At 46.7% G+C, this 13,591-nt stretch overlaps 1 protein-coding gene across 1 annotated transcript in view; it reads right to left on the bottom strand.

Annotated features, from left to right (window-relative positions):
* Positions 1 to 12,986, bottom strand: part of SPATC1 (spermatogenesis and centriole associated 1) — a 29,752-nt gene extending 16,766 nt beyond the window's left edge. The window contains exon 1 of the mRNA XM_012648042.1: positions 12,776 to 12,986. Coding sequence (XP_012503496.1) covers positions 12,776 to 12,986 — 211 coding nt within the window. The remainder of the gene's footprint in view (positions 1 to 12,775) is intronic.
* Positions 12,987 to 13,591: the final 605 nt, after the last annotated feature.

The raw sequence follows: 13,591 nt of genomic DNA, 5'->3' as shown, positions 1-13,591 counted from the left end.
GCCTAATTTTTTGCTCTTTGTTGAAAACTGGACATTTAAAATATTATAGTTTGGTAACTGGAAATCAGATTCTCCCTCCTCCCCAGGGTTTGTTGTTGCTGCTTTTTTGTTGATTGTAGTTGTTTGTTGTTTAGCGATTCTTCTAAACTACTTTTGTGAAGGCTGTATTCTTTGTTGTGTGTGCTCATGGAAGTCCCTATCCACACACATGATACATGGAAGTCAACCATCTTCATAGACACTTACTATCTCCCACTCTTCAAATCAGTGATGGCCATAGGGACACTGGTCTGCATTCCTGGTGTGGCTTGCTGGTGCCAGAGGGAGCAGTATCGACAAAAAAGATACAATCTTAACAAAAGAAAAGTTTAGAAAAGTCATTAAACTAACAAATAAGTACAACCCACAATAAGCAGCAATAAACCCTGGGGAGGGGGAAGAATCTTATTTCCAGAGTCACTACATTATAATATTTAAAGTGTCCAGTTTTCAAAAAATTAGAAAGCATTCAAAGAAAGAATGGCCCATTTACAGAAAGAAATTAATTGATACTCTTCCTGAGGCAGCACATATATTGGGCTTATCAGACAAAGACTTTAAATCAACTGTCTTAAATATGCTCAGAGAGCTAAAGGAAATCATGGACAAAGAACTAAAGGGAACTAGGAGAACAATGTCTCACAAAATAGAGAATATCAATTAAGAGATAGAAATTATTAAAAGAAACCAAAAAGAAATTCTGGTGCTAAAAAAAATAACACAACTAAAATGAAAAAATTTACTGTAGGGATTCAAGAGGAAATTTGAGCACACAGAAGAAAGAATCAGCAAACTTGAAACTAAGGCCATTTAGATTATCCAGTCTCAAGAATAGAAAGGATTATGAACAGATCCTGAAGGATCTGTGGGACACCATCAAGCACACCAACATGCACGTAATAGGAGTCCTAGAAGGATAGGAGAAAGAGAAAGGAGCAGGAAAAAAATTTGAAGAATATGTCTGAAAACTTTCCAAATTTGATGAGAGACATCAATGTACATATCAAACAAACTCAATGAACTCCAAGTAGAATAAACTCAAAGAGATCTGCACTGAGACATATTGTAATCAAACTGTTTGAAAGACAGAGAGTATCTTGAAAGTAGTAAGAAAGAAGTGACCTATGATGTACAGGGGATCCTCTGTAACTGTGGTCCCCAAACCCCGGGCCATGGATTGGTACTGTAGCCTGTAGGGAACCGGGCAGCAGAGCTCTGTCTACCCCCAAGTTCTGCCTCCCACCCTAAGCTCCACCTCCCACCCACCCTCCTACCCCATCCATGGAAAAATTGTCTTCCATGAAACTGGTCCCTGGTGCCAAAAAGCTTGGGGACTGCTGCTCTATAAGATTAACAGCAAGTTTTTTTTTTTTATCAGAAACTATGAAAGCCAGAAGACAGTGGCTTGATATATTTGAAGTGCTGAAAGAAAAAAAAAAAACTATCAAACAAGAATTATATATCCCACAAAACTGTCCTTCAAAGATGAAGAAGAAATTAAGACATTTTCATAAACAAAAGCTGAGGGAATTTATTGCCAGTAGACCTTCCCACAAGAAATGCTAAAGGGAGTCCTTCAGGCTGAAATGAAAGGAAACTAGATAGTAACCAGAGCCATGTAAAGAAATTAAAACACTAGTAAAGGTAACTACATACACAAATGTAAAAGCCAGTGTTATTGTATTTCTGGTTTGTAACTCTTATTTTTCCTATGTGATTTAGAAGACAAATGTATAAAACAATGATTATAAATCTATGCTAGTAGACACATAATGTATAAAGATGTAACTTGGGACAATAAGAACACAAAAGGGCTGGGCTGTGGTTCACACCTGTAATCCCAGCACTTTGGGAAGCCAAGGCAGGAGGATTGCTTGAGTCCAGGAGTTCAAAACCAGCCTGAGCAACATAGTGAGACCCCATCTCTACAAAAAATACAAAAATTATCTGGGTGTCTTGCTGTGCACCTGTAGTCTCAGCTACTTAGGAGGCTGAGGCAGGAAGATCACTTGAGTCCAGGAGTTCGAGGTTGCAGTGAGCTACGATGACGCCACGGCACTCTAGCCTGGATAACAGTGAGACCCTGTTTTTAAAAAAATAATAACAACAAGGGGAGCTACATATTATTTGTATGCTGTATGTATATTTTGCATACTATTAAAGCTAAGTTGCTATTAGCTCAACTAGGTTGTTATAAAGTAACTGAGAAAATAACCAAAAATATATACAGAAGAAGCTATGAGACGGAATCAAAACTGTACACTGGAAAAAATTAATGAAACACAGAAGACAGTAAAGGAAAAATTGAGGAAAAGCAACAATAAAACCATAAGACATGCAGAAGACAAACAGCAAAGTGGCAGAAATAAGTCCTTCCTTAACAGGAAATTCTTTTCTTTCTATTTTATTTTTTTGAGATTTTTTTGAGACAGGGTTTTTCCCTGTCATCTGGGCTAGAGTACAGTGGTGTCATCACAGCTCACTGTGATGAACTCTTGGGCTCAAGCAATTTCCCCACCTCAGCTTCCCGAGAAGCCAGGACTACAGATGCACGTCATCATGCCTGGCTAATTATTATATTTTTTTGTAGAGATAGGGTCTTGCTTGTGCTCAGGCTGATCTCGAACTCCCGGCCTCAAGAAACCCTCTTGCCTCTGCCTCCCAAAGTGCTGGGACTACAGGTGTGAATCATCTCACCTGGCCTCTTTCAATGGATTAAAATCTCTAGTCAAGGTTGGGTGTGGTTCCAACACTCCAGCCTGGGCAACAGAGTAAGACTCTGTCTCTAAATAAATAAATACGTACACCTTAAGGAATTAGAAAAGGAAGAAGAAATTAAACTCAAAGTAAGCAGAAGGAAGGAAATAAGATTAGAATGGAGATAAATAAAATAGGGGATAGAAAAAAATTGAGCAAATCAGTAATACCAAAACTTGGTTCTTTAACAAAAATCAGCATAATTGATAAAACTAACTGAAGAAAGGCTAACCAAGAGTCCTCTTGATGCCCAGAGGGAGGGATAGGGCACACACACTTACTCAGAGTTTTGCCCTCACTTTCCACTGAGATGCTTTTGCAAGGTCACCAGTGATCCTGTGCTGCTAATTCAGCACTCAGTTCTCAGACCCATTGAACGTGCTGGTGGCAGCATTCACACTAGATTGCTCTTCCTTGTTGAAACACTCTCTTGGTTTGGCTTCCAGGTCCCTGGTCACCTCCAGGTACTGCTGGTGGTACCTCATCTGCCTTCCTGGAGGTGTCCTGGGCTCCCCCTCAATTCTGCTTTTCCTGGGCAAGCTGGTGCAGCCTGGGCACTGGGGATGGGCCACATGCTGCCAGCACCCTTGCTGACTATCCAGGGTGGACCTCTCTCCTGGACCCCAGACCCACACCCCAACTGCCTGACCCACTTCTTCCCCAGATCCTGAGGAGACTGCAGCTTAGTGCTCTCCCAGCCCTCTGCAGCCCTGGCATACTCCTGTCCCTGTCAGCAGGCACCTCTGCCCTTTCAGTAGCTCACGCCCAGAACGGTGCAGTCAGCCTCAACGCTTCTTCATCACTCACACCTCCCATTAATCTGTCTGCAGCACCTTCTGACATATCTGGAATTCAAGCATGTGGACTAACACTGCCCCACTGGTCTACACCGCTGCCACCCTGCCTGGACTCCTGATGCTGGCCTTGTCCCTCAGCCAGAGTCCTTGGTCAAGATCCCCATCAGTCCACTATCTCGTTCTGAGTGCCAGGTCATTTGAGGCCACCCATGATCTGGCTCATAGCTTCTTTGACCTTATTCCCCCTCCCACTTGTCTCCTCCTCACTACCTCTGCTTCTGCCCCTTGGGTTTCCTTGCTGGTCCTCAAATGCTCCAGGCATATTCTTGCCTTTGTGCTTGTGTTGGCCGTTCCCTTTCCCAGAACACTATTCCAGTGTGTGCAGCTGGCCCCCGCACTTCCACCTATCCCTTCATTTGTGACCTCCTCAGTAAGGTCTTCCATCTAAAATCAACAGCTTCCTCCACCTCAGCCGTTCCTTCCCTTTCTCCTGGATATCTTCCTCCCCAGTGCTATTACTTTCTAAGAGACTCTAGTTTAACTTATTGGTTTGTCCTATCTCCCTCCATTAGAATGGAAGCTCCACAAAGGCAAGGGTTTTGTCTGTTTGCTGTTTTCCCAGTGCCTAGAACAGTGTTCAGGCCACAGAAAGTGTTCAATAAATACAAATAAAATAAGTGTGTATATGAGCAGAGATGAAACTTGATGCTAAAAAAAAATTGGTCAGGGTAGGAATTGAGGTCTATTTGACTCAAGTTGTGCCCCCAAACACTAAGAGCTTAATCTGACCACAGAAGTGTTCGTAGAATGACCTTATAAACTGTGACCACCCAGACAGCCATATGAGATATTAAAAATTCAGTCCGATAGCATGTTATTAACAGAAAAAGTCATGTTGCCCTCAGAACACAAAGAGTGCCAGGTTCATCAGGGTCTACAAAAATCAATTGTATTTCGGCCGGGCGTGGTGGCTCACGCCTGTAATCCTAGCACTCTGGGAGGCTGAGGCGGGCGGATTGTTTGAGCTCAGAAGTTCGAAACCAGCCTGAGCAAGAACGAGACCCAGTCTCTACTAAAAATAGAAAGAAATTAATCAGACAACTAAAAATATATAGAAAAAATTAGCCGGGCATGGTGGTGCACGCCTGTAGTCCCAGCTACTCGGGAGGCTGAGGCAGTAGGATTGCTCAAGCCCAGGAGTTTGAGGTTGCTGTGAGCTAGGATGATGCCACAGCACTCTAGCCCGGGCAAAAGAGTGAGACTCTGTCTCAAAAAAAAAAAAAATCAATTGTATTTCTATAAAGTTTCAATAAACAATCTAAATATGAAATTGAGAAAACAATTTATAATGGCATCAAAAAGAGTAAGATATTTAGGAATAAATTTAACAAAAGAAATACAAAACTTACACTCTGTAAACCACATTGTTGAAAGAAATTAAAGATATAAATAAATGGGAAAACAACTCATGTTTATGAATTGGAAGACTATTGTAAAGATAGCAATACTTCCCAAATCGACTTGCAGATTCAATGCAATCTGTATCAAAATCCCAGATGGCTTCTTTGTAGAAATTGACAAGCTGATCCTAAAATTTATATGGAATTGTAAGGGACCCTGAATGGCCAAAGCACTGTTGAAAAAGAAGAAAGTTAGAGGACTTATTTCTGGATTTCAAAATTTACTACAAAGCTACAATAATCTGAGTGGCAGTGGCATAAGGACAGACATATAGATCAATGGAATAGGATTAGGAGTCCAGAAATAAACCCATAGGTTCATTGTCAACTGATTTTGGGCGATGGTGCCACGACAATTCAATGAGGGAAAAATAATCTTTTCAACAAATGGTGCTGGGACAACTGGATATCTATGTCCAAAAGAATGAATTTGGACCCCTGCCTCACACCATATACAAAAGTTGAATCAAAATGGACCAAAAACCTAAGTGTAAGAGCTAAAACTATAAAACTCTTAGAAAAAAACATGGAGGTGAATCTGCATGATCTTGAATTTGGCAATGGATTCTTAGATACGACACTAAAAGCACGAGCAACACAAGAAACAATAAATAACTTGGAATTCATCAAAATTAAAAGCTTCCATATTTCAAAAAACACTATCAAGAAAGTGAAACGACAACCCAGATAATAGGAGAAAATATTTACAAGTCATATATTTGATAAGGGACTATATTCAGTAAATATATGAAGAACTCTTACAACTCAACAATAAATAATAGCCCAGTTTTAACATGGACAAAGCATCTGAATAGACATTTCTCAAATAAGATATACAAATGGCCAGTAAGTACATAAAAAGAGGCTTAATATCATGTCATCAGGGAAATGCCAATCAAAACAACAAGGTAATACCACTTCATACCCACTCTAATAAAAAGAAATCAGATAATAACAAGTGTTGGCAAGGATTTGGAGAAATTGGAACCTCATATGTTGCTGGTGGGGATGTAAAATGGTGCAGTTGCCTTGGAAAACAATCTGGCGGGTCCTCAAACAGTTAAACACAGAGTTACCATCCAACCCAGTAATTCCACTCCTACATATATAGCCAAGAGAAATGAAAACATGTCTGCACAAAATTTGTACACGAACGTTCATAGCATTATTCATAACAGCCCCAAGGATGAAACAACCCAAATGTCCATCAGCTGAGGAACGAACAAACAAAATGGAATAGTATTTAGCCATAAAAATTCAATTGTTTGTTACATCAGACAATTGAAGGTTTTTTGAAAAAGCAAATGTCTTAGACTTACAAGTGCAGTTTACAATGTTTTAAACTGTGTAACAGAACTCCCGTTTTCCTCCCCAGATCTGCTGCTCCCAGTCTTCCTGCCCCCTAGGTCAAAACTTCGGAGTTAGTGTCCCGTGTCCCACCCTCCAGCCCGTAGGTCAAGAAATCCTGGCAATTCAGCGCCCAACTGCCCCCACCGCTGGGCCCCTTGTCCCTCCAGGGTGGCCTGGCCTATGCAGCACGGGGAGTGAGGCGGGGCTGCTGGCCAGGGACCCGGGGACCTTCCTCCGAACCCCAGCTGTGGCCGGTCGCGGCAGCTGCAGGATCGGGGACACCAGGTGGCCCAGAGGCCCTCAGGAGGGGTGGAGCGTGGCCATTGTGCCTGGGGCAGGACCCAGGAGGTGGCGGGGCCAGAGCATCTAGGCTCATGTTCTGGGGGCGTGGCCCGTGCGTAGGAGAGGGACCAGCGCTGGGGGCGGGGCGTAGTGCCAGGGACTGGACCCTGATGGGGAGGGGCCAGAGCTTTTGGGCGGGAGGCTGAGGACCCAGAGGTAGGACTGAGAGGGGAGCCGGTGAATGGAGGTGGCTCTAGCGCTGTAGGGAAGGGTTCCAGCGTTCAAGGTGGGGAGGATGGCGATGGGTCCTGAGCTGAGGAGTAGGGCTCTGAGCGGGAAGGGTCCTGAGGAGGGAGGGTTCTGAGAGGGAGGGGCCGGTACTGAGTGGGGAGGGTCTGAGGGGGAGGTCCTGAGGCGGGGGCGGGGAACACGCCCCTGGAGGGGCTTGGAGGTCCTGAGGCGTGGACGCACCTGGGTGTGGGGCCAGCCTCAGACGGGTGAGGCCCGGTTCTCCTGGAGAAAGGAGAAAGGCTGCCCCCTGCCGGAGGAAACTCCCAGCCTGCAGCCCTGGGAGGAGGGAGGGGACAGCAGAGCATAAGAGGAGGAGGGAGGAGGGAAGAGGAAGGAGCGAGGGTACAGCGGGCGAGTGGAGGAGGACACGGGCCCTGGGCGAAGGGGAGGGCCGCGGACAGGGAGGAACGCCAGGCAGCGAGTGCGGCCGTCCTGTCCTGACCGCTGTCCCGCCCCCACGGCCTGTGTGCCTCCTGTCACCTGACCTCTGTGTGGAGGAGCCAGTTCTTGGTGCAGTTACTGTTTTTAGGGTCTTCAGCACTCAGTTGGGCCTTCAGGTCCTCTCTCCTCCCTACTCCCACATCCCTGCCTCCCCGACCGCTTCTGTGGGGAGACTTCGTAGTGTGTGGCTCTGAGCAAGTACCCGAGCCCTCAGGGGCAGGAGGCCCAGCCCCGTCCTGGCGCCTTCTCGCTCCTGCCCTGTGCGCAGGACCAAGTCTGAACCTCTGGGCGCCTGTTTTTTCCCAGTGAAGTTAATTTGGCCAAGGGCCAACGTTTTCTGATGTCCTGCCACTCAGATTATCCATTCTGGCCACACAGTTGTACTTTTGGCTTGCTCAGAAGATTGCTCCTGGTCTTCCAGCCTCTCCAGATCTCTAGTACACTGGTCTCTTTATTTTCTCCCCATCTGACAGCCTTCTTGGTTTTGGCTTCCTCAGCCAGTGCAGTCTTTGATGAGCTTAAACTCTGGCTGAGCCCTCCTCAGAGCTCTGCCTGCCTGCCTCCCCCATGCCTGCCCCCAGGCTGAAAAATGCTGCTAGAGAAGGCACGAGGTTGGTGGCTGCTGCTTTTGTAAATCCATAGACAGCTAGTGCCATTTGGCCACTATACAGCCAGACAAATCTCCCAGGTTCCCCTCGCAGTTCCTCCCCCATTTTCACTCTATTTCAGACCTTCCCCACACTCCCCACTCCATCCTTGTTTTCAGAGAAGGACATTTTTACAGAGAAAATTGAGGCCATCAGTTTGGAGTTCCCTCAGCTTCCCACCACCTGGCATTTACACTCACACTTCTCTTTCTTCTTCCCTTTTAGGACAGTGGAAAAGGTGCTCTTCCTTCAGTCAAGGGCACTGTCCCATAAAGTACCCCTTTTCTCCTGCATATTTTCAGAGTCTTTCCTGTCCCCTTCCTTTCACATATAAACAAACTCAGGTCTTTGTTATCTTGAAAAGAAGCTCTGGACTCCATGCCCCTCTTGAGCTACTGTCTTCTCCCTGCCCACTCATACTTTCCTTTCCCCAAAGCCAAATTTCTTGAATTAAGTGTCCGCATCATCTGTTCTCTCCATTTTCTCACCCAGCCTTCACCTCACTCTGGTCAGCCTTTCCCACTTACAGTGGGGCTGAAATAATTCTAACCAAGGTCATGAATGCTAAGCCATTATTCACTAAAGGCTAATGTCCACTAAAGGTGGACATTTTTAGTACTTTTCTTGCTTGACTTCATGGCAGCCTTTACCTTGTTGACTCTGTTCCCTTTGAAGCTGTCTCTTGGCTTTTTTGACATTACACTTTTGAAGTTTCCCTTTCCTCTCTGGATGCTCCTTTGCCAACTTCTCTACTTGTCCTCACTCAGGACTTGTCCCTCAGTCTCTTCTTACTGTACACTCTCTTCGCAGAGGGTCTCACCTCCACCTCTCCAACCCACCCAGAGGGGATTGAATTATCAAAACTCTTGAATCTTTTCTATCCCTGACCTCTCATGTGAGCTGCAGGCTCATAGTGCCACTGCTTCTTGGACATTCCATGTGGATATTGTGTGAATATCTTAAAATCAGTTTGTCCAAAATACAGCTCATTTTGTTCCTCCAAAACTGCATTTCCTTCTCCCAGACTCACATCTAACATTTGCAGGGCTGTGGGCGAGAGCACAAATGGAGGCCCATATACTATATATCAGAGTAGTTAAAAGTTACCACTCAAACTAACTGTTACATTATGTTTTATTTCTCTTTTTTTTTTCTTTTTCTTTTGTTAGAGAGGAGACAGGGTCTCACTCTGTCATCCATGCTGGAGTACAGTCATCATAGCTCATTGCCGCCTCAAGCTTCTGAGCTCAAGCGATCCTCCTGCCTCAGCCTCCAGAGTAGCTGGGACTACAGATGCATGCCACCAGGCCTGGCTAATTTTTTTGTATTTTTTGTAGAGACAGGGTCTTATTGTGTTGCCCAGGCTGATCTTGAACTCCTGGCCTTAAGCCATCCTCCCACTTCAGCCTCCCAAGTGCTAGGATTACAGGCATGAGCCACTGTGCCCGGCCACATTCTATTTTCTTACTCTGACAAATAAACCTTTTTAACAACCTGGAAGGTCAGATTTGAATTTAGAATTCTTGTGCTCCCTGGAGTTCTGTGCCAGGATGTGGTAGCTTGGAGAGAGCTGGCCCCCTGGCCCCAACCCCTCCTTCTACACCTCTTTTCTTCCCATCTGGGCTCAGTCCTGTACTGCGAGGTGCCTGGTGCACACACTTGTGAGCATCCTTAGCCCACGAGTCCAAGGTCTGCTCATACCTCCCAAGCACTTCTCAATAATACCCAAATCTAGAATAAGAGCCTGACTCTATGAAGAAGGGCAGTCACAAAGATTGGATGGGCAGGGGGAATAGGCAGGGTGAGGAAATGGCCAAAGAAAGATCCTCTGAGGCAACTATATGGATCTGCCTTGTCTGGGCCTGGGAATGGTGAGTTCTGTAATCTCCTCGTCAGCTCAGCTGAGACAACAGACACATTCTGGATGCTCTCTTTGTTATCCTTCACATGCAAGCAGTTAGGGTTTCTATTTTCTTAAAACATAACTTGAATGGATTTCTCTCCACCTGTAGTTCATGCCGTCATCTCCCACCTGGATGACTGCAACAGCCTCAGTCTAACCCAGCTCCCTGCCTCAGTCTTGTCTCCCTCTAGCTGGAATGATGTTTCTGAAGTGAAAACATGATTACTTCCTGTTAGAAACCACAAGTCCAAGCTCCTTAGCATGTCATTTGCAGTCCTTGGTGATCTGACCCCTGATGACCCGCTAGCTGCATTGTTCATCTCTTACTGGCCCCCAACACATGCAAATACACCACACACACACCACATATACTCACACTCACAATATCAGACATACATCATAAACACTCAAACACCCACACAACATACACATTCATACATACCATACACACACTGAAAAACATTCATACACTATCACACACAAAAATACAGTCATATGCACACATTATTCATAGACCACATATTCTCTCAAAGCACACATAGCACATACTCTCACACACACTCATGCACAGCTCACTCACACACATCCATACACACTCATATACACATACACTGCACACCCGAATCATTCACACACCCACACCACACAATCCACATACACACATCACACTACATACTTATGTACCACACATACTCTCACACCACATTCATACACATACTCACACATACATACCCCCACACTCTACATATACCACATACTCCCACACACCGTGCCACACATATTTGTAGAATCTGGGCTTTAACCTCACTGATCTGTTTCTCATTCCTATAATCCCCAGGGCCAGGGCTTCATGCAAGTTGCTCCTTCTCCTGGCATGCTCCTTACCCCATCACAACCAGCTGGTTGGGCTCACCTCCTCCAGAAAGCCTTTCCTAATGCCCAAAGCTTGACCCTTTGGGAGTCGGAAGATCTGAAGTGGTCCAAGGATTCCCTTAAGAATCAAACTTAAGAGGATAAGGCTTGCTTGGTTAGGCTAGAAGTAGGAAACCAGAGTCTAGCATCTTAAACTGTGTGATTTCTTAAATGTTATATCTCCCCAGTGTGTATTATTTTTGTCACTCTGTCTGTTGTCTCAGTGTCATTAGAGGTATAACATTTAAAACCAGGGAGGCCTGCATGCTTGTGATCAATAAGGGGGAATGGAAGACCAGCCTCACGCCACTTTCAGGTTGGATGGCAGGGAACCCAGTGGGTAGGAAGCAGGGAAGTAAAACCGCAGGGGAGTGAGCACACACACAGGCCTGAGGGGCTTTAGCATCCTGCAGGAAAGGCCCAAGTTCTTAGAAACATGTCTAGTTTGAAGTGAGCTAAATTCCAATGACTCCTTGGGCCTGCAGGATCTTCTGAGGGGATCTTCACTTCTAGTAGAGTTTTGAAGCCACACAGTGGGTGAGCTGGCTGAGGGTGGAGGGGCAGAACCTGAACCCTGAGGCTGGGAGCAACAGTGGTTAAGATGAGGCAGAGGGGTGGGTGACCCAGCTTGGGAACTCAGAAAGAGGGGCATGGAAGAGGGTTATCAGTCTCAGATGCCATACAGAGGTGGAGAAGGATGCAGCACTTAGGAGGCCACCTGCCACCTTTCTAGAACAGCAGCATTGGGGTCAATTGCCAAGCTGTAGAGGCTTAAATAGGCAGAGAGCAGAAAGAGCAGAGTCATCCTCTCAGGGAAGGAGGAAGGTTTCATGACTGATGGTGGACAAAGGAGAGGGCCAGGCAGGGAGGGCAAGGCACAAGGCCTGTGACAAGGGGCAGGTTGCTACAGGGGTTGGGGGGTTCTGAGCACACATGGAGAAGTTCACCATGGACCGGAGGGAACATAGCCTTCTCCAGGACAGGAAGGACATTGTAGGGAGGGAAGTGGATGTAACAACCACTGGCATTTCGTCACCTGCTTTTGTTCTTGGTAACCTTCACCAATACACCATGTCAGCCACAGACTGCTGTGGCCACACCCTGGGGCCTTTCTGCCACCAGAATTTCTCCCTCTGATATCTTCAATGCTGACCACTCTCTGCCTACAGCTTTACATTCTTCCAGAACCTCCCTTGTTCCTGTTACCACCATACTCAGCTGTGTGGCCTCTGGTCTCCCAGCCTCTGAATACCCTCCTAGCCTCCATCCCTACACTGCAGGCCTAACCCAAGGATCATCACTTCAACTGTTTTTCTGCAAACACCTGCAATTTCTTTGCCCATTCTTCTGTCTCACTCTACTCTGTAAATCTTCTCCAGCCCCAGGGCTTCTGACACATGTTAACAAATTCCCAAACCTCAAACTTCAGTCCTGGTTTCTCTCTTCAGCTTCTGGACTTGGGTTGTCAATTGCCCACTGGCCATCTCTAACTGGAGAGTGAGGGTGGAGAAAGATGGGGTGCTAATGGTAAGGGATGGGGGTCAGGGGTAGAGAGGCTGAGGGTTAATGACATACTGGACCCAGTAGGGCAGCACATTTGGATTCCAGAACTGGGAAATTCTGTCTTTGGAGCTGCTTAGAAATTCAGTTGAGGGAAGGAGTGTGGGCAGGGGCCCCTACCATCCGGTGAATGGGATTGGGGCATAGTTTTGCCCTTTTATCCTGATGGTCCTGTGTTCTCACACTACTCTCATCTGGTGGGGCCAGTGTCCCCCAACTTTGTTACTGTCTGTGTATTCCCTGTATGACTTCCTGAGACCCCAGCATGCAGAGTCTCTCCCCTCTGGCACAGCCTCACCCTTCCCTCCCCGTTCTCCTTGGACCCAGGACTCTTACAGTTGCTCTGGTGTGAAGGAAGGCCTGCTGCCACCTCGCCAAGCCCGTTGGTAAACCCGCTGATGCCAAGGCCACCCGCCTGATTCTTGATTGCAGACTTGAGCTCGTGATTCTCCCGAATGAGCCGCACTAGCTTCTTTAGTTCCTCATTTTCCCGCACCAGCCTCTCTATCTGATGCCGAAGCCCCTCATAATTGGTGAGTAGAGACATGCCCCGGGGCAGCGGGAAGGGTGCGGCCCACGGGAGAGCACTGCACCTGGAGGCTGCCCAGAGCCCCAGGCCTTGCCCGGGCTGAAGGAGGGCATAGAGCCTGCAAGGCTGGCCCAGTGGGCCCTGGGTATTGTGAGGTCAGAGGCTGGGCCCTCCTCTTTGCCCTCTCTGCTCTAACAGGCTGAGCTCTCTGTGCTTCCTGGTCTGTGCACAGGCCTTGCCTCAACCTGAAATGTCCTGACCCCTTATCTGTCTGGCCAACTTCACTCTCCAGGTGCCTCCTCTGTGAAGCCTCTTCTTGCCCACTGCAAGCTAGTTGGTGCCTGCTGGGCTTCCCCAGAAGATGTGTCCTGTGTCTTAGTACTTTCTCTAGTTTCATACAGTTTGCTCCTTAACACTGTCCACTCACTTTACAGGGAGGGCAGAGATTGTGCCACTCCTTTGAAATCCCCAGCATCCAGCAAAGGGCTTGGCACAGGTAGGTAACCAGTGAATATTTGTTAAATGAAAACTCACCATCCTGCCTTCCTGGCCAGGGTGCCCCTTCTTGCGATCTTAGACATGCCTGGATTTAGCCTGTCAGGATCTGGGGATGCTCTGTCTTG

Source organism: Propithecus coquereli, unplaced genomic scaffold (assembly GCF_000956105.1).
Source record: "Propithecus coquereli isolate 6110/MARCELLA unplaced genomic scaffold, Pcoq_1.0 Scaffold28, whole genome shotgun sequence".
Taxonomy (NCBI): Eukaryota; Metazoa; Chordata; class Mammalia; order Primates; family Indriidae; genus Propithecus; species Propithecus coquereli.
The sequence above is the reverse complement of the archived record's forward strand: the minus strand, read 5'-3'. Positions and strand labels throughout refer to the sequence as shown.